The 21493-nt window shown below is 48.5% G+C and overlaps 1 protein-coding gene across 8 annotated transcripts in view; it reads right to left on the bottom strand.

The window, feature by feature from the left end:
- DAB2IP (DAB2 interacting protein) overlaps nucleotides 1-21493 on the bottom strand; it is a 215934-nt gene that overhangs the window by 102625 nt on the left and 91816 nt on the right. For all 8 annotated transcript variants that reach the window (XM_034928979.2, XM_034928975.3, XM_034928973.3 and 5 more), the window contains exon 2: nucleotides 3827-3930. In XM_034928979.2, coding sequence (XP_034784870.1) covers nucleotides 3827-3930 — 104 coding nt within the window. The remainder of the gene's footprint in view (nucleotides 1-3826; nucleotides 3931-21493) is intronic.

A 21493-nucleotide genomic window follows, 5' to 3' on the forward strand; every position in this document is an offset into this window, starting at 1 on the left:
ATAGTCTACAAGAGGCAGGGGCAGGACTAGCACTGAGCCTTCAATGCCCTACAGAGTGGCTGCAGGCCCTCGGCTGACTCACAAAATGAGGAGGGGTGGCATGTGAGGGTGTAAACAATCCAGGCTCCTGAACCGCTGTCAGCTGGGTGGTGACCTCTGACAAGCCCTTCCCAGGCCTGTTTCCATGGAGAAGGTGGACAGGCTGAGCCTTGTAGACCTTACACCCTGACTCATTGATTCTCCCTAAGGAGCACCCCTGTAAGAGATGCTGACAGCCCGCCATCTGGGTTTGAAATGGCAGTGAAGGTGGCAGTTATTCCAGTATATCCTGTGGCATCTCCCCTGCCTCCCCGAGGCAAAACCATGTTTCCTGGGTTCCCTCGAGGGTCTACACAGAGCAAAAGTCAGCTGAGCACGTGAGGACGTAGCTTTTGGGAGCCTGTAAGTGAGCAAGTGTGTGCTACAGGCTAGGGGAGGGAGGCGGGTGCTTCTGGCCCTGCACAGGGTCTGTGTGAGGGACTGTCCCCAAGGCCCAGGCCAGGCTCACCACTGACCTTCCCCCAAACACCTTGTACTCCAACCCTCCTAGATCTTTACTGATGTTTTACAGCCAAAAATGGAAACCCGATTTGGATGTTAATGATGGATTTCATCCATGAAGCACCTACCATGGGTCAGACTTGGGCGACCACATTCACCAAGTCCACAGTCCAAGCAAAGTCTGTCATTCCACATTTTACTGTCAAGAACACAAGGCTCGGAGAGGCTCAGTGGCTACTGAGATCACATGGGTCATGGAAGATCTGGGATTTGAACCCAGATCCCCACCTCTGAGTTCTCCAGTCCCCTCAGCTCCCAGCACCCAGCCCAGAAGAGAATCTCAAATCACATCCCTTAAGGACCAAGGTGCCCAGGAAAGGACACAAAACGTAGATGTCCGGCAGTCCTGACTCAGGAGCTGAGTGACACCAGCTAAAGAATTTCACCTCTGAACCTCAGTTTCCTCACCTGTGAAATGGGCACACTAATAGTGCCTCCCCTAGAGGGTTGCCATGAGAAGTGGGCAAAACGACCACCTTGAATACGCTCTCCATCCTGCAGACCCTAACTGGGCAGGTGGGACTGTGAGTTGAGTCCCAGGCAGCTCGAGGTTCCCAAGGCTGGCTCTGACTGAAGGTGGTTTCTACCCTGGGAGACAGAATGAAGACACCACTACAGGGAAAACACTGGTCCTAGCTGTCACTTAAAGAGCTGCAAATTATAAAAACTTTAAGGTGTGATAATACCCCTATTAGAGCAACTCAGGAAAGGGAAATAGCCAGAAAAGCGATGCTGATGGGGTTCTGGGGGGGTGTGGGGCGATGGATCCGCCTCCTAGCCTGAGGATGGGTGTGCTTCATGCCCTGGAGTCACAGAGACCTGGGGTCGAATCTTGGTTCCACCACTTAGTAGCAGTTGGAGCTTGGGCAGCAAGTGACTTTACCTCTCAGAACCTGTTTCCTCACCTGGGAAATGGGGTAACGAATGTTTCAGCTGTAGGTGTGTCTCCTGGATGAAGAGAGATCAGGTAGGCTGGGCGTGGTGGCTCATGCCTGTAATCCCAGCACTTTGAGAGGCCGAGGTGGTAGGATCACCTGAGGTCAGGAGTTCGAGACTAGCCTGGCCAACATGGTGAAACCCCGTCTCTACTAAAAATACAAAAAATAGCTGGGGGTGGTGGCAGGCTCCTGTAATCCCAGCTACTCGGGGGGCTGAGGTGGGAGAACTGTTTGAACCCGGGAGGCAGAGGTTGCAGTGAGCCAAGATCACACCACTGCACTCCAGCCTGGGCGAGAAAGCAAGATTCTGTCTCAAAAAAAAAAAAAGGAAAAAAAAAAGAGATCAGGGATGTAGGACAGTGAGCCCAGTGCCTGGCACACAGTAGGCACTTCATCAATGGAGGCGGCTACTATTACTAATTATTATTAGTCATCGTTCCCTAGGGCCCCCCTGAAGGCCCACCCTGCCTGCTGTGGCCCCAGGGATCCAGAGAGATCAGAACTTGGCCTTCGCTCCAGCTGATGGGGGTCACCCTTGTCCCAGCCTCCAGGCGCTCCCTGCAGGCTGGAGACCAGCTTCCTGAGACCCCCTGGCCAAACTCAGGGCCATGACCCTGAATCGTCTCAGCGCAGGCTTCCTCCTCATTGCCCACGGGCTCAACCCCCAGCTGGGGACTCAGAATCACCTCCTGGGGAAAGCTTGTTAAAATGCAGATTCCCAGGCCCTGCCCTGGCCCAATGGACTGAAATCTTAAAGAAGGACAATAAACTAGTTTTTAAGGCATTTTTATAACATATTGGCAGTGGAGAGAATCAGTGGCCCTGGGGAAAGCCCCATCCCTTTGGCCTGGTACTAGAGGTTCCACGTGACCTTGACTCGGCCAGGCCTCCCAGCCTCACCTCCTACACTGTCCTCCAGATCCCCTCAACTCCAGCTCCACCAAGCAGTTCTGCATGCCACAAACACATCAGCCCCTGACCTTATGAGCTCACATTCTCATGCTGACACTAAGTATTAGGAAACAGAAGAGCAGGCTGCTGTGATGGCAGAAAAGCAAGAGGGCTTCCTTGAGGTGGTGTGGTCAGGAGCTGATATCTGAGCTGATGCCCAAGGGATGAGGAGCCAGCCCTATGGCAAGCACAGGAAATTTCTAGGGTGCCTCCATACCTTTGCAACTGCTGTTCTCCCTCCCCGGAAGTCCCTCTTTCTCTGTCTCTGTCCTTGCCTAGCCATTTTCTACGGACCCTTCAAGATGCAGCTCAAAAGCCAGCTCCTGTGGGACCCCCTCCCAACCCACTGGGAATAGCCAGTCACTTCCAGCTCCCTTGGAGCCCCTATATGATGCTCTCCAGTGACAGCCAGGCCTGCACACTCTCTGTTCCCGCCGCCCAGAACCTTCTTTCCTCTGCTTGCACACAGCAGGCATGCCAGAATAACTGATGAGTGAATGAATGGATGAACAAACCATCCAACATCCACCTGCCCTACAGACCTGAGCTCCCTGGAGAAAGGAATGTGTCTATGTCATCGCTGCGTTTCTGGTGCCTGGCACAGCCCTGGAGAGAGGTACACACAGTAATGCTCCTGAATGAGGGAGTGAAGGGACCCAGAACTCTGGTGTGTGTGTGTGTGTGTGTGTGTGTGTGTGTGTGTGTACATGCAGAAATGCAGAAGGGTATGAACAGCCAGACGTTAAGGGTCATTGGGTTCTGTTTCCATAAAGTTGTTTAGGTTTGTAATTTTTAAAAAGTCTGTGTGCTGGTGGGGACCACTCAGTTCAATAGCTATGATATATATTCTGTGTTTTGTCGGTTCTAAGCCATCATCAGTTATAATATATAGCATTATTTTATGTACCACCAAGAAAGATTTAAATTATGGTATGCCATGAGAGGTGTTAAAATATATGGAAACAAAAATAGTGCATCTTTTCGGGGTTGCAGAAGCACAGTGTGTGTGTGCCCTCAAGGGTACATTTATCTAAACTAACAAGAGCCTCTTCTCTTTCCGGGCCAGCTCAGCGCTGGGTCCCATAGCCTTCGGTGCTGTCTGTCCTCCACCTGCCCCCTCCCTCTCAGGATGGGACCCCCCGTGTGGTCCCCGGGACCAGGGCTGAGCCACGGAGATGAGAGCAGCTGAGGGATCGGATACCTAGAGCAAGGGAGGCCGGATGCTCTCCGGGTCCATGAGGCTCCAGGAAGGGGGGCCGTGGGGTCACAGAGCAGCACCCCGGGCGAGGTGGTGATGGTGGTGGCAGTGGCGGTGTTGGTGACGCAGAGATAGTTACCGTGACCCGGAACGGCGTGGCGGCCGAGGGCTCCATGCTGGGGCTCTTCTCGGAAAGGCTGCCAGGCAGGCTGCGCCGAGAGCCCGGCCTTTCTTGAGGCGACTCTGCCAACAGAGGAGGAGAGAGAGGTTGAACAAGAACAGCCACGGCCACAGAGCTAGGGCCTCCTGCCACTCCCATCCCAGTCAGGACAACAGACAAACCGGTCCCTAGAAAATGGTCCAGGCACTATGCAAAAGTCTGGCAGTTCCTCCAAAAATTAAAAATACAAGTACCACATGACCCAGCAATTCCACTCCTGGGTATAACCCAAAATAATTGAAAACAAGTACTCAAATACCTGTATGCAAATGTTCACAACAGCCAAATGGTGGAAACCCAAGGGTCCATCAGCAGAAGAATGGACACACACACATGGTATTGACATGCAAAGGAATACCATTCTGCTCTAAAAAGGAATGAAGTTCTGATTTAAGCTGTAATGTGGATGGACCTTGAAAACATTATGCTGAGTAACCCAAAAGGACATATTTTGTATGATCCCATTTATATGAACTATCTAGAAGAGGCCAATTCGTAGAGACAGAGAGCAGATTTGAAGTTAGCAGAGGCTGATGAGAGAGGGGAACAAGGAGTTATTGCTTAATGGTACAGAGTTTCTGTAAAGGGTGATGAAGAGTTTTAGGAATGGATAGTGGTGATGGTTGCAGAACATTACAAATGGACTTCATGCCACTGAATTGTACACTTAAAACTAGTTAAAATGATAACTTTTATGTTTTACATATTTTATCGCAATTTTTTAAAAAGGGGGGAAAAAGGCCTGGCACAGTGGCTCACACCTGTGATCCCAGCACTTTGGAAGGCCGAGGCGGGAGTATCACCTGAGGTCAGGAGTTCGAGACCAGCCTGGTCAACACGGTGAAACCCTGTCTCTACTGACAATACAAAAATTAGCCAGGTGTGGTGTTGTGTGCCTGTAGTCCTAGCTACTCGGGAGGCTGAGGTGGGAGAATCACTTGAACCCGGGAGGCGAAAGTTGCAGTGACCCAAGATCGTGCCACTGCACTCCAGCCTGGGCAGCAGAGTGAGACTCTGTCTCAAAAAAAAAAGGTTCCCCAAAACCCCCACTCCTTGTAATGTAGTGGCTCCCTGTCACTGGAGGCATATAAGCAGACAGATAACTGAGCCATCTCCTGGGATGCCACACTTGGGGAGCTTGGATGACTTCTCAAGTTTTCTGTTGTTTTAGAGTCAGGGTCTCACTCTTTCCCTCAGGCTGGAGTGCAGTGATGCAATCATACTCCACCAGCCTAGAACTCCTAGGCTCAAGCAATCCTCCTGCCTCAGCCTCCCAAGTAGCTGGGACCACAGGCACACCCCAACACACCTATCTAATTTTTTAAAAAAATTTGTAGAGATGGGGGTTTCCTTTGTTGCCCAAGCTGGTCTCAAACTCCTGGCCTCAAGCGATCCTCCCACCTTGGCCTCCCAAAGTGCTGGGATTACAGGGCTCAGCCACTATGTCAGCCCCCACATTTTTTCAAACATGAGAATCTGTGACTTCTGGCTTCCAGTTATTTTCCAGAGGCTTTAAACTTGGGAGGCCTACAGAGGCCAGCAGGAAATCCAGAATCCAGGAAAGCAGCCAGCCACTCGGCGCTAATTGGTTACTGCTACATCACAAGGAGGGGCTCAGGGCAGCCATAGCTGCCATGGTTCAAGAGAGGCTGATAATCTGGGTTTTTCAAAATATGAAGTATTCTGACTCTTAAATGGTGACAGCTCATTGAAAACTTTTAGTCACGGCCTTAGCACACCTACATAAAATCTCCTGAGTCTGTCCAACCTGCCAACCTGGCCACTTTCCTCACTGGTTCCCCCACAACAGCGTGGCACCAGCTGCCTCTTTGCCATTGCTCCAGAGGTGGCCCCCAAGAGAGGACTCCCTTTCTGCTCCCCTTCCCCAGCCTGGTCCATCCTGCAGGCCCTGGAGGAGGTCCTGGGTGACCCCCTCTACTTCCAGCTCTTGCCTCGCTTTTGGCTCCTACAGCAATAACTAGACCTGAGTCTCCTATCAACGCTCTCATTTGCAGTGTGTGTGCGTGTGTGTGTGTGAGTGTGTGTGTGTGTGTGTGTGTCTGCAGAACTCCTAACACCTACGCCTAAGCTGGTTGCATCTCCACCTCCCCAGCACCCTGCATGGAGCCTGGTGCGTGGGGGGTGCCTGGAAAAGACCTGTTGACTCGCAAGGGAGAAGAAGGACAGGGCAGAGGTTTCCCTGGTAGGTGTGAACACACAGGGGTGTGGAGTGAGACGGGAATGCCCAGACAAACACATGTGCATGTTTATATTCATGCAGATACTCCAATGTGTACACTCCCAGACCCACCCCAGGTACATATTGAGCAGGGGACGTGCGCACACACACACAGGACAGATGACATGGGGTTCACACAAGGAGCAGGCTTTCCAGAAGGCAGAACAGGATGCTGGGGCGCTGTGTGCTTTCCAGGCCATTCCCTCCACACAGTCACATGGACAGGAGTCCACAGAAGCACAGGCTTCATCCTGAGCCTTGGCTCATGGCCAAGCAGGCAAAGCTGTCCTGAGACTGGTTCAGGCCCGCTGACCTCCAGGCAGGCCTGGGGCAGGCATTGACACCAGGTCCAGACCATCCAGCCCCAGGCACCTCTTCCAGAAAAGCTCCCTTCCCACATGGCTCATCCTCAGCCTGGTGCCGTCTCTTATGGCCCTTGCTGTTCCCGCACGGTGCTTCCTGCTTAGAACTTTCCTTAGACCTCCTCCTCCACAATCTCTCTAGTCACAGCCAAGGGATAACCACTCTTTCTGGAGGTTTTGCTAGGAAAATTCTTCCCATGCTCTCCTGTCTGCCTTCATCTCTCACCCCTTCGCACCACCCACCTGGAGCACCCTCCTGTCCTCTGTGACAGCACATGCCACCTCCCTCTGGGAGGCTGTCACCCATAACCTGTGTCCCATCTGCTATACTCAGCCAAGCTACCAATGACCAGAGCAGAAGCTGAGGCTCAGGGTGCAGTCACCAGCCCAAGGTCACAGGGCTACTGAGCACCAGAACAGGAATGAGGGTCCAGTGTATCTGGACCGAGTCCATGGCTCCTTCAGCCCTAAGTCCCATGGGTCCCAACACCCAGCCAAGAGGCCAACACATAGGAGGTACTCAGGGCTTAGTCTCAGGATGCAAACCTTAGCCAGAGGCAGACCCCCAGGTTCAGCCACCTTTCTAGGGAAAGCGGTAGAAGTGGGAGATGGGCAGTGCCAGGCACAGTCAGGACCCTAAGCCCGACTGCTTCTAATGCCCTCAATGCCCTCAGAAAGAAGGGACTCCTCACCCTGGCACCGAAAGCCATTCTACCTCACACACTCTCTGGTTTCTGTTCTTGCTAACCCTCTTTGCTGTACCTGCCACGATGCAGGAATGTCCCACCTCCACACCTTTACCTATGCTCTCCCCCTCCCTAGAATTCTCTTCCCTGGAATGGCCTCCTGCGGCAACTGTCATCCTTTGAGCTCTGGGGCAATGCTGGGGGCGCCCAGCTCACTTTAGGCAGGATGACTCACAACCCCGCACATCAGTCAGCCCTGCAGACTTGCTACTTGGCGTCTCGGCAGGAAGATGGGTTGTCTGTTTCCCACCCCCACCCAGAGCCAGGCACCCTGCAGTGCTTAGTCAAGATGCCTCCATCAAACCAACAAACACGGGGTACCCACTGCAGTTATGAAACCTGGTTGGCAGAGTCAGGCTGCCCCACAGGGGTCTTGGGATCACCAGGACAACAGCAGCTGGAGCTTCCAGGAACTACCCTCCCTCTCCTGACACATACACACACACACACCACACACACACACACACCACCCCGGCCACAGCTTTACACTTTCCTGGGTAGGTGGGCCCTCACCACTCCAGGCAAGAGGTGCATGGAGTGCCCTGGTAGAACACTGGGTGCCCAGTGAGGATGTCTTTCCACTGAGACCAACACTGATGCCCAGAATCCTGCCTCTTGCCTCCTGGGTCTGGGCCAGGAAGCTCTCAGAGGTTGCTTGGTCTAATCTCCCATTCGACAGATGATGAAGCTGAGACCAGAAGCAAAGAAATGTGTGTGTGATCCCTCAACAACAGGTCTATAGCAAAGAGTGCTCCCAAAAGTCTTTAACTTCCATTCAGAAGCCCTGGCTACACCCCTCCACCTGAGAAGCTAGGAAGGCCAGCAAGGATCCCAGGTGGCCGGAGGATAGGGGCCCACTCTCCCTCCTGCACAGGGCAGCTGGCTCTCCTCCCTGACCTCTCCAGTCTCCCAGCCCACACCCAGGGCAAGGCCTGCACTCCATACGAAACTGGAGGGGAACCTGGGGCACCTTCCCAGGTATCTCCTGTGTGGTCCCTAGTTCCATTCTCCACCTCTCTGTGCACTGCCTTCTGCTCCAGGGCACTGGCCTGTATAGACTCTATGATCTGAGCTTCTAGACCCTCAACTTCCATGTGGTTTGGCCAAAGAGGAGCCCTGGCAAGAGATGAGGGGAGGAGGGAGAGTCGTCTGGGCTGCCTGCCTCCTCCACGGAAGGTCCCAGCCACCATCGGGATGACCCTATCTTCTGGACCTTTGCCTCCCAGCAACCATGCTCTCCCCTCCTCCATGGGGCCTCAGGGAAGCAGCCCCTGCTGTCCCTAGCTTTGGGGTCCTGCACTGCCCCTGTGGTTCCCAAGGCCTGCCCACACCTTCATAAGCAGCCCCTCTATTAAACGCTCCTCTAATCACCATAGTCTGAGGCACCACCTGCTTTTCTCCAGACCCCGAACTGATCCACCAGGTGGGAGCTCAACTGCCTGGGAGTCACCCATGGAGCTGATGGGACCTCCTTTACCCACAGATGGGGAAACCAGGCCCTGAGAGGAGCTGTAATGTGCCCGTGGTCACACTGAACATCGAGGGCAGAGTCTGGGCCAGGCCAGGCTCTCTCCTGACCTGACACCCCACACACCTTCCCCACGGAGCCAGCCACCTGCCGTAAGCTCTAAACACAAAGTTAATGAAGACATGGATCGCTGGGTTCTGGACCCACGTTTCTCAATGTTTTTTCATTGTCGCTCTCCCTTAAAAATCTTCTTAGACACTTTTTTCCTAATTTCCCCTCCATAAAATTTTAATATCACAGACATACAGTATCTTTTATGTACTGTGTGTATACTGGGCTTTGTACAGAAAGGTTTTTTTTCATCTTCTAGCCCAAGGACCAACTTTTTGCCCACTTAGGGGCAATCTCGCCCCTGCTGAGAATGCATGTTCTGGACCCTTTCAAATGTAATCCCACAGGACAACCTGGGCAGCTCTATAGTGAGTTCCATTTTCCAGATGGAGAAACTGAAGTTCTGAGAAGCAAAAGTGACTACCTCTAAAAGTCCTCCAGGGAAGAAGCAAGAGTATATGCCGAGAGTCCCTTAAACTGCCCCCAAACCCACACTTCCAGCCCCAGCGAAGATGGAGGGGACATGGAGCATGGGGTCGGGTGAGGAGCCAAGCTGACACCAGGAGCCTGGATTCAACCCTGACTCTGCTGTGTGACTCCATGGTTGCCCCTTTCTCTCTCTGAGCTGATTTCATCAATCCAATGAGTCAGAGAGTAAGAGCAGTGGTCATCTCCAGTCCTTGGAACCAAGTAAAAACAAACACACGCCCTCTATTATTTTACACAGGAAAAGAAGGCAGGGAACTGATCCTGAGTTCTAACTCTGGACCCTGGGGATTCAGCCTTGGGGTCCTAGGCCCCAGCATGCTGCCTTTGGCCTTTCATTTTGCAGCAAATCTTTTCTAATTTGGGCAAACAGACACTGGGAGGCCTGGCCTCATGGTCTCATAGGTCTAGCACCACAGCTGGTGCCACTAGAAACCCAGAGAGGTGAAGTGAATCTGCTAAGATCACACAGTATGAAAGTGGCATTCCTAGGGTTAGATCACGGGAAGGGAGACCCAGCCGATCTCTTAAGAGTGCGCCCCAGACCTTCGAGCATGATCCAGCAGTCTTTCCTCCTTGGCTCAAACTCATTGCATGACTTCTATGTGACCTCTCGGTCACCTAGTCTGCAAAATTAGGCCATGGGACCAGCTGATCCTGGATCCCCTTTCCTCTAGGAGGTGGAAAGGGTCTCCATTTACCAGGCTGTCTTCCTATTCTTGGAAGCCACAGCTGGAGAAATGCATTTTAACCTTCATGTGTTTGCAAAAAATAAATAAAATAAAATCAGTTTCATTCAAATGCTGCTGGCTTGGTTGCCATGGATACCACCTAATCATGAAGGATGACTGTTACTTGTTCCCATGGAAACACGGCGGCCTGAGGAACATCCTGTAATTTCAGACAAGACACCAAATTTCAGTTGTCGGGTTGCATTGCCCAGATCTTAATGCTTAAAAGCAGGTAGAGGCAGCAACCTCTTAACGCTAACGTCAGGAGAAAAGAAGTTGGCAAGAGTGTAGAACAAGGAGGTGCTGGACAGGGGTGTCCCTGTGTCCTCAGCAGTGATCGGGAAAATGCAAATTAAAAGTCTCAGATGCCATTTCATACCTTTTGGAAAGGTCCTAGACCAGTCCAGAATTTAAAAGAAATTAAGTAAAAGAAATGAAAAAGAAACCAGTCTAGAAATTAAAAAGAACTGCGACTCCAAATGTTGGCAGAGATGCACAGAACACTTTCATCACTGCTGCTGGAGTGAAAAGGGCTTGAAGAACAATTACACAATAGCCAGTAGGAACCGACAACACATATGTGCTAGGGCCAGAACCTTCCCTCCTACTCATCCAGTCAAGAAAACTGCTTCATCCTGCACACGTGGAGATCTGCACAAAGATACTGACCGCAGCACTCCTTGTAGCAGCAAAAAGTTAGAAGCAACCTAAATGTCCACCAATAGGGGAACAGTCATTCAATAGAACATTACACAGCAAGGAAGGGAGGACACTATTCACATGGAACACAATGGCACTACAAAGGACCTAGAGCTATAGAGATCAACATGAATACAACTCAGCAATATGATGTCGAGTGAAAAAAATCAGTTGCAAAAGGAAATGGTGTGTAATCCACTTATATAGCATTTTTTTTTTACAAGAATGTTCACAGCACCTTTATTTTTAATAGCCCCAAAACTGGAAACAACCAAACATCCTTCTATAGATGAGTGGTTAAACAAACTGTGTTGCATCCAGAATGAGTAAGGCAGAATAATGGTCCCCCAAAGAAGTCCGCACTCTAATTCCCAGAACCTGTGAATATGTTGCCTTACATGGCAAAAGTAATTTGGCAGATGTGGTTGAGGTTAAGGATTTTGAGATGGGAAATCATCCTGAATTATCGAGGTGAGAATAATCTAATGATATGAGTTTGTTGTTGTTGTTGTTGTTTTGAGATGGAGTCTAGGTCAGTCGCCCAGGCTGGAATGCAGTGGTGCAATCTCAGCTCACTGCAACCTTCGCCTCCCAGGTTCAAGCAATTCTCCTGCCTCAGCCTTCTGAGTAGCTGGGATTACAGGCATGCACCACCATGCCCGGCTAATTTTTGTTCTTTGTTTTGTTTTGTTTTTTTGGTTTTTTTTAGACGGAGTCTCAGTCTGTTGCCAGGCTGCAGTGCAGTGGCACGATCTCGGCTCACTGCAATCACCACCTCCCAGGTTCAAGCGGTTCTCCTGCCTCAGCATCCCGAGTAGCTGGGACTACAGGTGTGTGCCACCATGCTCAGCTAATTTTTGTATTTTTAGTAGAGACAGGGTTTCACCATGTTGGCCAGGATGGTCTCGATCTCTTGACCTCGTGATCCTCCTGCCTCGGCCTCTCAAAGTGCTTGGATTACAGGCCTGAGCCACCACGCCCAGCCTAATTTTTGTATTTTTAGTAGAGATGGGGCTTCACCATATTGGCTAGGCTGGTCCTGAACTCCTGACATCAAGTGATCCGCCAGCCTTGGCCTCCCAAAGTGCTTGGATCACAGCCGTGACCCACTGTGCCCGGCCAAATGACATGCATTCTTAAATGTGGAAGAGGGAAGCAAGAAGGTGAGTCAGAGAAATGTGATGAGGAAAGAGGCAGGAGAAATTCTAAGCCTGAGAGGAACTCCATCTGCTGTTGCCAGCTTTGACACAGACAGAGGTGGTCACGAGCCAAGGAATGTGGGTGGCCTCGATCTAGAAACTGGGAACAGCCCTCAGCTGATAGCCAGCAAGAAAACAGAAACCTTAGTCTTACAACCACTTGGAATTGAATTCCCCTAGCAAGGAATTAGCAGTGAAATGGGTTTTTCCCTAGAGCCTTCAGAAAAGAACGCAGCCTGCTGACACCTTGATTTTGGTCTGGCAAGACCCATGCCAGAGTTCTGGCTTGCAGGGTTGTAAGATTAAAAACCTGTGTTGTTTAAGCCGCTAAATTTTAACTTGTTATAGCAGTCATAGGAAACAAATACACACACTATGGAATACTACTTAGCCCTAAAAAAGAAACACAGTATTGATACACACGAGAACTTGGATGGATCCCCTGGGCATTATGCTGAGCGAGGAAAGCCAGTATCAAAAGGTCACATAGTGTATGATTCCACGTACACGGCATTCTCAAAGGGATAAAGCAATAGAGATGGAAAACAGATTAGTGGTTGCCAGGGGTTAGGGATGGTGGTGGGGCAGGCAGGTGGGTGTGACGTTAAAGGGGGAGCACAAGCGACATCTTCGTGGTGATGGAATAGTCCTGGATGCTGACTGCAGTGGTGGTTACTCAAATCTACATACATGATGAAATGGCAGAGAACTATACGCAGGCATGGTACCAATGTACACGAAAGATCTGGAATAAAAGCCCCTGACATCGGGAAGCTGGCTTGGCATTCACGGCTATACCACGTTATTCTCCTTTTAGACATAATCACAAAAGACACAACCTCAGACAAGGTTACTTTGAGGCCATGATGAAGTGAGACAAAACAAGGTCACTACCTAATTTTTGTTGAAGTAACCCATAAAGACAAGGTCACTGTGCCACCCACAAAATACCAATCATCACCCTCTCTTGGCTGAAAGCAGTGACTGCTGCTACTTTACCAGTCACAGCTTTAGCCCCCAATGCCAGCCTCCTCTCCCTAGAGATAGGATTCAAGCTACACAGTTATAGACTTGCCTCTGCCTTCTGACAGCAGATGCAATTCATCTAGTGTGAATCCCACTCCCTTCGACCTCCCCCAAGTCACCCAACCAAAACCCAGATCCTATACTAGGTTCTTCCTAACACACTCTTTCTGAGATGCCCCATGGTGCGTGCTCTCCCTCATTGCAATGAGTAATAAATGCAACTTATTCAACTACAGGTGTGCTCTTGGTGGGTCTTTGGCTAGAGGGCAACTGCAGCTGGAGGATCCGTCCTATAGTTATGTAAGATGCAACCATCAGAGAAAACTGGGTTCTTGGGACTTCTCTGTACTGGTTTTGCAATTGCTTGTCAATCTATAATTATTTCAAAATAAAAAGTAAGGCTGGCTGGGCGCGGTAGCTCACGCCTGTAATCCCAGCACTTTGGGAGGCCAAGGTGGGCGGATTGCTTGAGGCCAGGAGTTCGAGATCAGCCTGGCCAACACTCAGCCTGGCCAGCATGGCAAAACCCTGTCTCTACTAAAAATACAAAAATTAGCTGGGCATGGTGGTGGATGCCTGTAAACCTAGCTACTTGGGAGGCTGAGGCACGAGAATTGCTTGAACCTGGGAGGTGGAGGTTGCAGTGAGCCAAGATCACACCACTGAACTCCAGCCTGGGTGACAAAGCAAGACTCTGTCTCCAAAAAAAAAAAAAAAAAAAAAAAAGTAAGGCTTACTATGGACCCTTTAAGCTGAAATACACTTGCTGTCTATGTGATTAACATGATGTTTTACTTTGTTTACGTGTGCATGCACTTACATAGAAAAATATCATATTACACAGTAGCCAAAAACTTGTTATCAGACGTTCTCTTTGGAGAAGGGGACGGGCTATGAATGGAAACAGATGACTGTACAATTTCCTGAATGAAAAATAATTAAGACTTCCCAAAACTAATAGTAAAATTAAAATATAAATAGGTGATATGACTCAGCACAAATTGTACTCGATGAATACATCTGAAGAGAAAAGAATAGAAGGAAGAGAAAATACAAAATCAGAAAACAAAACAAAACAAATTAAAATCCACAACAGCCTGGGTGCAGTGGCTCACACCTGTAATCCCAGCACTTTGGGAGGCCGAGGCAGGAAGGCTGCTTGAGGCCAGGAGTTCAAGACCAGCCTGGGTAACACAGCGAGACCACCGTCTCTAAGAAAAGTTAAAAATTTAGCCAGGTGTGGTAATGCATGCGTGTCATCCTAGCCACTTGGGAGGCTGAGGCAGGAGAATCACTTGAACCCGGGAGGCGGAGGTTGCAGTGAGTGGAGATCGTGCCACTGCACTACAGCCTAGCGACAAAGCAAGAATCCATCTCAAAAAAAAAAAAAAAATCAACAACAGCTCAAATGGTGATATGGTTTGGCTCTGTGTTCCCACTCAAATGTCATCTTGAATTGTACTCCCATAATTCGCACATGTTGTGGGAGGAACCCGGTGGGAGATAATTTAGATCACGGGGGTGGTTTCCCCATAGCGTTCTGGTGGTAGTGAATAAGTCTCATGAGGTCTGATGGGTTTATCAGGGGTTTCTGGTTTTGCATCTCTCTCATTTTCTCTTTCCACCACCATGTAAGAAGTGCCTTTCACCTCCCGCCATGATTCTGAGTCCTCCCCAGCCACATGGAACCGTAAATCCAATTACACCTCTTTTTCTTCCCAGTCTTGGGTATGTGTTTATCAGCAGCGTGAAAACAGACTAATACAAATGGCCAGTTAGAAAAAGTGGATCTGGCTGGGCGTGGTGGCTCACACCTGTAATCCCAACACTTTGGGAGGCCGAGGTGGGCAGATCACTTGAGGTCAGGAGTTCAAGACCAGCCTGGCCAACATGGCAAAACTCCATCTGTATCAAAAAAAAAAAAAAAAAAAGAAAAATTAGCTGGGTGTGGTGACGCACAACTGTAATCCCAACTACTCAGGAGGCTGAGGCAGTAGAATCATTTGAACCTGGCAGGCAGAGGTTGCAGTGAGCCGAGATCCCGCCACTGCTCTCCAGCCTGGGCAACAAGAGTGAAACTCTGTCTAAAAAAAAGAAAAAGAAAGAAAGAAAAAGTGGATCAGAGAAGTCCAAAGATCAGGAATCAGGAACATACCTGTGGGTGGGGAAACATACCTCCCACGTGGAAAGTGAACTGGCTAGTGCTCCCCAAGGGAGGGGCCAGGTGAACTGAGCAGGAAGCCAAAGGTAAAAAACACCATGCAGGCCGGGCGTGGTGGCTCACGCCTGTAATTTACCCCGAAGTGCTTTTCCCCAGCACTTTGGGAGGCCAAGGTGGGTGGATCATTTTGAGGTCAGGAGTTCGAGACCAGCCTGGCCAACACGGCAAAACCCGGTCTCTACTAAAAAGACAAAAAGTTAGTCGGGCATGGTGGTGCACACCTGTAATCCCAGCTACTCAGGAGGCTGAGGCAGGAAAGTTGCTTGAACCCGGGAGGCAGAGGTTGCAGTGAGCCAAGATGGCACCACTGCACTCCAGCCTGGGTGACAGAGCGAGACTCTGCCTCAAAAACAAACAAAACACACCATGCAACAAGTCACGGAATCTTCAGATTGTTAGAACTTTCCAGACAAAGAGCTGTCCAGCTTATGCCTCTGTGTATGTCTATTTAAGTGTGTGTGTGTGTGTGTGTGTGTGTGTGTGTCTGTATGTGTGTGTGTTGGGGCTGGGGATGGGGGATGGAGCCAGATAAAGAGTTTGCTGAAATAATGCATTGATAAATTGGCAGCTCTCCTGGCTCCCACTGCACACTTTTTCTTTTTAATTTTACTTTTAGTTCTAGGATACATGTGCAGAACGTGCAGGTTTGTTACATAGGTATACATGTGACATGGTGGTTTGCTGCACCCATCAACCTGTTGTCTAGGTTTTAAGCCCCACATGCATTAGGTATTTGTCCTCATGCTCTCCCTCCCCTGGCCCTCCAACCTGCCGACAGGCCCCGGTGTGTGATCTTCCCCTCCCTGTGTCCACATGTTCTCATTTTTCAGCTCTCACTTATGATTGAGAACATACCACTGCACACTTTTTCTAGCTCAGCCTTTAGGCACGTCTCTCTGGGATAGGGAGGAGAGGTGTTGCTTGGAGGTTACTAAACCTTACCCACCTGCGCTACGCAGAATAATGTTCCCCAAGGAACCATGCGTCCTAATCCCTAGAACCTGTGATATGTCACCTTCTACGGCAAAAGGGACTTTGCAGATGTGATTAATTTAAGGATGTCGAGATGAGGAGATTATCTTGGATTACCTGGGTGGGCCTAAAATAATCACAAGGGTCTTTACAAGAAGGAGATAGGCAGGTCAGAGAAAGCAATGTGATGATGGAAGCAGAGGTGGGAGTGACATGGGGCTATGAGACAAGGAACCAGGCAACTTCCAGAAGCTGGCAAAAGCAAGGAAATGGATTCTTCTCCAGAGCCTCAAGAAGGAATACAGCCCTGCTGACACTTTGATTTTAGCCCAGCGAAAATGATTTCAGACTTCTGTCCCCCAGAACTGTAAGATAATAACTTTCTGTTGCTTTGAGTTACAAGTTTGTGGTAATTTGTTACAGCAGACACAGGCACTAATACATCCATAGATCCAGGCTCAACATATTCTAGTTACATTAAAGTAAAGATAGAGAGATAGAGGTTCAGATCATCATCTGATTCAGGACTATGGACTTTGAAGGGCTCCCATCTCTCCTCTTTCAAATCTACAAATGCCTTAATGAAAGAGAAGAGCTTCCTTTTAGAAATATCACACTTATTCCCATATAAGGTAAGCTTTGCTCTTTCTCCATAATGCGCCTTTTATCAAAAGACGTATGCGATAGAGCTTGAAAACCACAAAAATATAGGATACCTTGGTTGCTTATTTCATAATATAGCTTGGAGATGTTTTCACATCTGTACACATGTTATCCTTTCATACAGTCACTCCACACTCTGTGTATTTTACCTTTAGTATAGGTACTAAGTACATCAGTAATACTTCTTTAGGGTATATAAATTCTAATTATAGCACTCCAGAGGGAACCATGATTATCAAAACCTAAATATCCACATGTATTATTTAATTCATCTTATTTTTCATTTCATTCATTAACTGTAAACTATTTTCCCCCCAAATTTCCACCTTAGTAATGTTCTGCACTTTCGTTCTTTTGCATTAGAGATGGGGTCTCACTATGTTGGCCAGGTTGGTCTCCGACTCCTGGCCTCCAGCAATCCTCCTTCCAGCCTTGGCCTTCCAAAGTGCTGGGATTACAAGCATGAGCCACCATGTCCAACCCATGTTTATTTGAAATCTATATTATTAAATTAGAACAACATGGCTATATGAAATAACAGGCTTATTTTTTCTAACAAATATAAACAGGCATAAAGTTTTAAGTGTGTACATACTGGCTTTTCCATATAATTTTGAAACTTTCTTTACCTTTCTGTATTTGACAACTTGGAAGTCAAATTTTAACTTATCTCCAAAGTTCTAATTTAATGATTTGATACTAAAGCAAAACTGAATTTCAGTCCTTTGTGTAATTTTTAGCCTCTAGAACAGTTGACTCAGACTGTATATAAGATCCTGTAGGGGACATGAGGTTATAATCTGGGAAAGCTGCAAAGAAGATCATTTTATGTTCTAGAATAGATCATGATTTTATGTTCTAGCATAGATGATTTTATGTTCTACAATAGCCCTAGGAAGTTAGCAGGAAGGGGAACTGATATAAACCTGAAGCTTATTCCATCTGCTACGCCATGGATCATAGAGTCCTTTGTCTCTGACCCAGGTGTCTCATGTCTTCCGCCAGCACTCATGAAACTACCTGTTTAACTTGTTAGCTGCAAGTAAAGTAAAATCTCAGCCACTTCAGTGATTAGCCAAGAGCACCAAAATATACTTAATAAATTTAACACATAAGAGACTAATAACTCAGAAACTCTGCTGAGAGACATTAAGGATCTAAATAAAGAGATATACTACATTCAAGGCTTGGAAAACTCAGTATTGCTTAGTTGACATTTCTCCCCAAACTGATCCATAGAGTCAACGTAATGCCAATCAAAATCCAAAATAAAAATTTTGAGGACACTGACAAGATGAATTTTAAATTTAGATGGCAAACCAAAGGACCTAGACAGCCAAACAAAGTTGAGAAAGAAGAAACAGGTTGGGGGACTTACATTACCTGGTCTCAAGAAGTACTTTGATCTTGAAACATAGCTAATTTACAAAACAGTGTAGTATTAGCATAAGGATAGACATACAGATCAATGGAACAGAATAGAGTCTAGAAATAGACCCATACATACATGGGCAATTGATTTTCAAAAACAGTGCCGAGGTAAATTGATGCTGGAAAAGATATGTTTTTCAACAAATAGTTCCAAAACAACTAGTTGTCTCTATGTAATAAAAATGGATCACCAGGAAATGTGGAGAAACAGATCTAAGAGAGAGAATGACTGTGCCACGTATTTGTATTTTTATCCTAAAATCGACTCCTGAATTAAGAAACATCAGCTCCACCTTTAATCGGAGGAAACTGAAGTTCAAACCATGACCACACAGCTAGGAAACGTTGAAAACAGGATTCAAGCCCAGATATCTCTGAATCTAAGGGTTGCCCCAATGTGGGAAAGGAATGGCACTGTGCAGAGATGAGTGAGAAGACAGTGGTCCCAAGTGACTCAGGAAGCTGAGTTCGCGCCTGGCCCTTGGCCTCTCTCTATGTCCCCAGGGCCCAGCTCACTCCCAGCTACCTGGCAGAAAGAGATGAGGGATGTTGATTTCACGTTTTGGCTTTATGATGTTGAGTTTGGAGGTGGTACAGGTACAGTGTCCTGAGGCCATGGAACTATGATAGCCTGCTGTCTCCTAAAGGGAACTGGGATCGAGTTCCAATGGTCTCTAAGCTCAGGAGGTGGTTCAGAATCAGAGGAGGTTGCCCACTGCTGCTGGGGAGTGGAGTCTGGTGGGAGAGGGACATGGGGACAACTGTAGAGGGCTCAGCATCCAGCCCACCATTCCTGCCCGGAGGATCCTCAACATAGAGCACTCGGGGGCAGGGCACAGCAGCTCCTCAGAGGGGACGTGTTTGGCTTGGAGCTGGTATTCCAGAGGTGGGGCAGAGGTGCTAATGAGACACATCCTTCCCAGTTACATCCCAGGATGCTGGGTAGGGCCCTTCCGCAAGGACAGTGCAAGGGTTTGCTCCCTTGTTGGTCTCTGGTTGGCCGCGTTAATAGTCTGGTGTAGCCTAGTATAAATCCTACAAGGTTTTCAGCATCTGTCGACCTTGTCCCCAGGTTTTCCTTTTGCTTCTCTACTTGAGCTCCCTAACAATTGCTTTTGACAGCCCATGCTTCCTATTCCTTATCTCCAGACACGCCTCACTTCCAAAGAATTCCCAGCCTTCCAAAAATCTCTGGATTTCCTGAACACTCCAAGGATGAATTCACCGGCCCAAAGTCTTCTCTCAACCCTGAGTTTCTTTTTCCTTTTTTACTTTCTGAGGATTTCTAGTAATTTGAGTCGGCAGTGTCACTTTCCCCATTTTTTCTTCTGGAGTTTTCTTCCCACGATTCTTTTCTCTGCATCTGCAGGGCCCATTCCAGGGCTGGCAGAGAGCTGGCATTTACTCCGTGCTGCTGGAGTTCAGGAAACTAAGGAGGTCTCAGGGTGTCCATATGTGTTTGCTCCTCTCTGCCATGTGCAATTTCACCATATCCATTTTTAAACACACAATGCAATTCGACACACTTGGAAGCATAGGCTTCTATGTAAAAGCAGAAAGCACATGTAGGCAGGATACCCACCACCTTTAGGTGGCCAGTTATGCCTGGAGAGTAGGTGGCTTTAGCTGTATCTTGGGCGTCAGCAAACTTTCCATAAAAGGCCAGATAGCAAATATTTCAGGCTTACAAGTCCATATGGTCTCTGTCTCAGCTATTCAACTCTGCCATTGTAGCGTGAAAGCAGCTATAGACAATACACAAATGAATGAACATGGCTGTGTTCCAATAAAACTTTATTTATGGGCATTGAAATTTGAATTTCATATAACTCCCTATGTTCTCCTTCTTCTGACTTTTTGTTCCAACCCTTTAAAAATGTAAAAACTATTCTTGGCTCACAAGTCATACAGAAACAGATAAGGGGCTGGGTTTGGCCAGTAGACCACACTGTCCTGACTCCTTCTGGACCTGAATCATTTCTATTTCTAAGAAAGATAGAAAGAAAAGAGAAGAGAGGCAGGTATGGCAATGTTAAGGTTTGTTCAACCTGAGAGGTGGGTGTCTGCAATATTATTTTCTACGCTTTTCTGTTCTACTTTAGAATATTTTAGAATTTTCAAAAACTTAAAGAAAAGAAGGGGAAGGGCTGGAAATAACCCCCCAGTGATCCCAGAGCTTATTGGTGGGTGCTGGATTAAAGGTGATTTTTATTTTCTTCTGTTCTGTAATAGATATTTACTGCTTTTTGTAATCTTAGGAGTTGGGTTTTTTTTTTTTTTTTTTCGAGACAGGGTCTTACTCTGTTGCCCAGGGCGGAGTGCAGTGGTGCGATCATAGGTTGTCACAACCTGGAAGTCCTTGGCCCAGGCAATCCTCCACCCTCAACCTTTTAAACAGTTAACACCACAGGCCTGTGCCACCACAACAAAAAATTTTAAAATTTTCTGTAGAGATGGGGTCTCACTGTGTTGCCCAGGCTGGTCTCAAGCTTCTGGCCTCAAGTGATCCTCCCGCCTTGGCCTCCCAAAGTGCTGGGATTACAGGCATAAACCATGGTGCCTGGCCGTAAACATTATTATTGTTGTTGTTGTTGTTGTTTCATGTAGATGGAGGGGTTTGGCCCAAACTGGTGGTCTGTCTCCTGGGGACCTTCCATAACTTCTGGAAGAGAGCCTCTTCCAGAATTTCCCCGACACACAGGAGCCGGAGCACTCCCTGTGCTAGTAAAACCGGCCCTTCCCTCTGCAGACAGCATTGCCAAAGTGGGGGAGGGGGGCCACAGCCTGGGTTCTCTGAAGCTCAGGGTCCCAGGAGAGTTCAGAGGCTGCTGCTGATGGGGAGAGACACTTACCCCACCCTGTTTGCTGCTAAACCTACAATTGTGAACAGGTTTCTAGATACCAGGTGGAACCATGACTGTATTGACAGTTAATGGGAAATCCAAGCTTCTCTTGCACCCCCATTTTCACCAAACTTCTCCAATCCTGTCCTATTCTGCACCCCACACCTCCTCTCCCCCAAATAATCGATCCCCTGCAGGCTCCAGCACCTTTCTCGCCTTCTCCTGAAGCTGCTCCCTGAAAAGCCCCTTGCCCAGTCTTGTGCCAAAACCCCTGCAGCATCAGCATCCAAGGCAGGCCCATCAGCCATGTCCACAGCCTGCCGGGCACCCCCCACCCCAGCCCTCACTGACCCTCATCTTCCCCCTTCTTCACGCCTTTCCAAGGGCCT

The sequence above is a fragment of the Pan paniscus genome, chromosome 11 (assembly GCF_029289425.2).
Source record: "Pan paniscus chromosome 11, NHGRI_mPanPan1-v2.0_pri, whole genome shotgun sequence".
NCBI classification, from domain to species: Eukaryota; Metazoa; Chordata; class Mammalia; order Primates; family Hominidae; genus Pan; species Pan paniscus.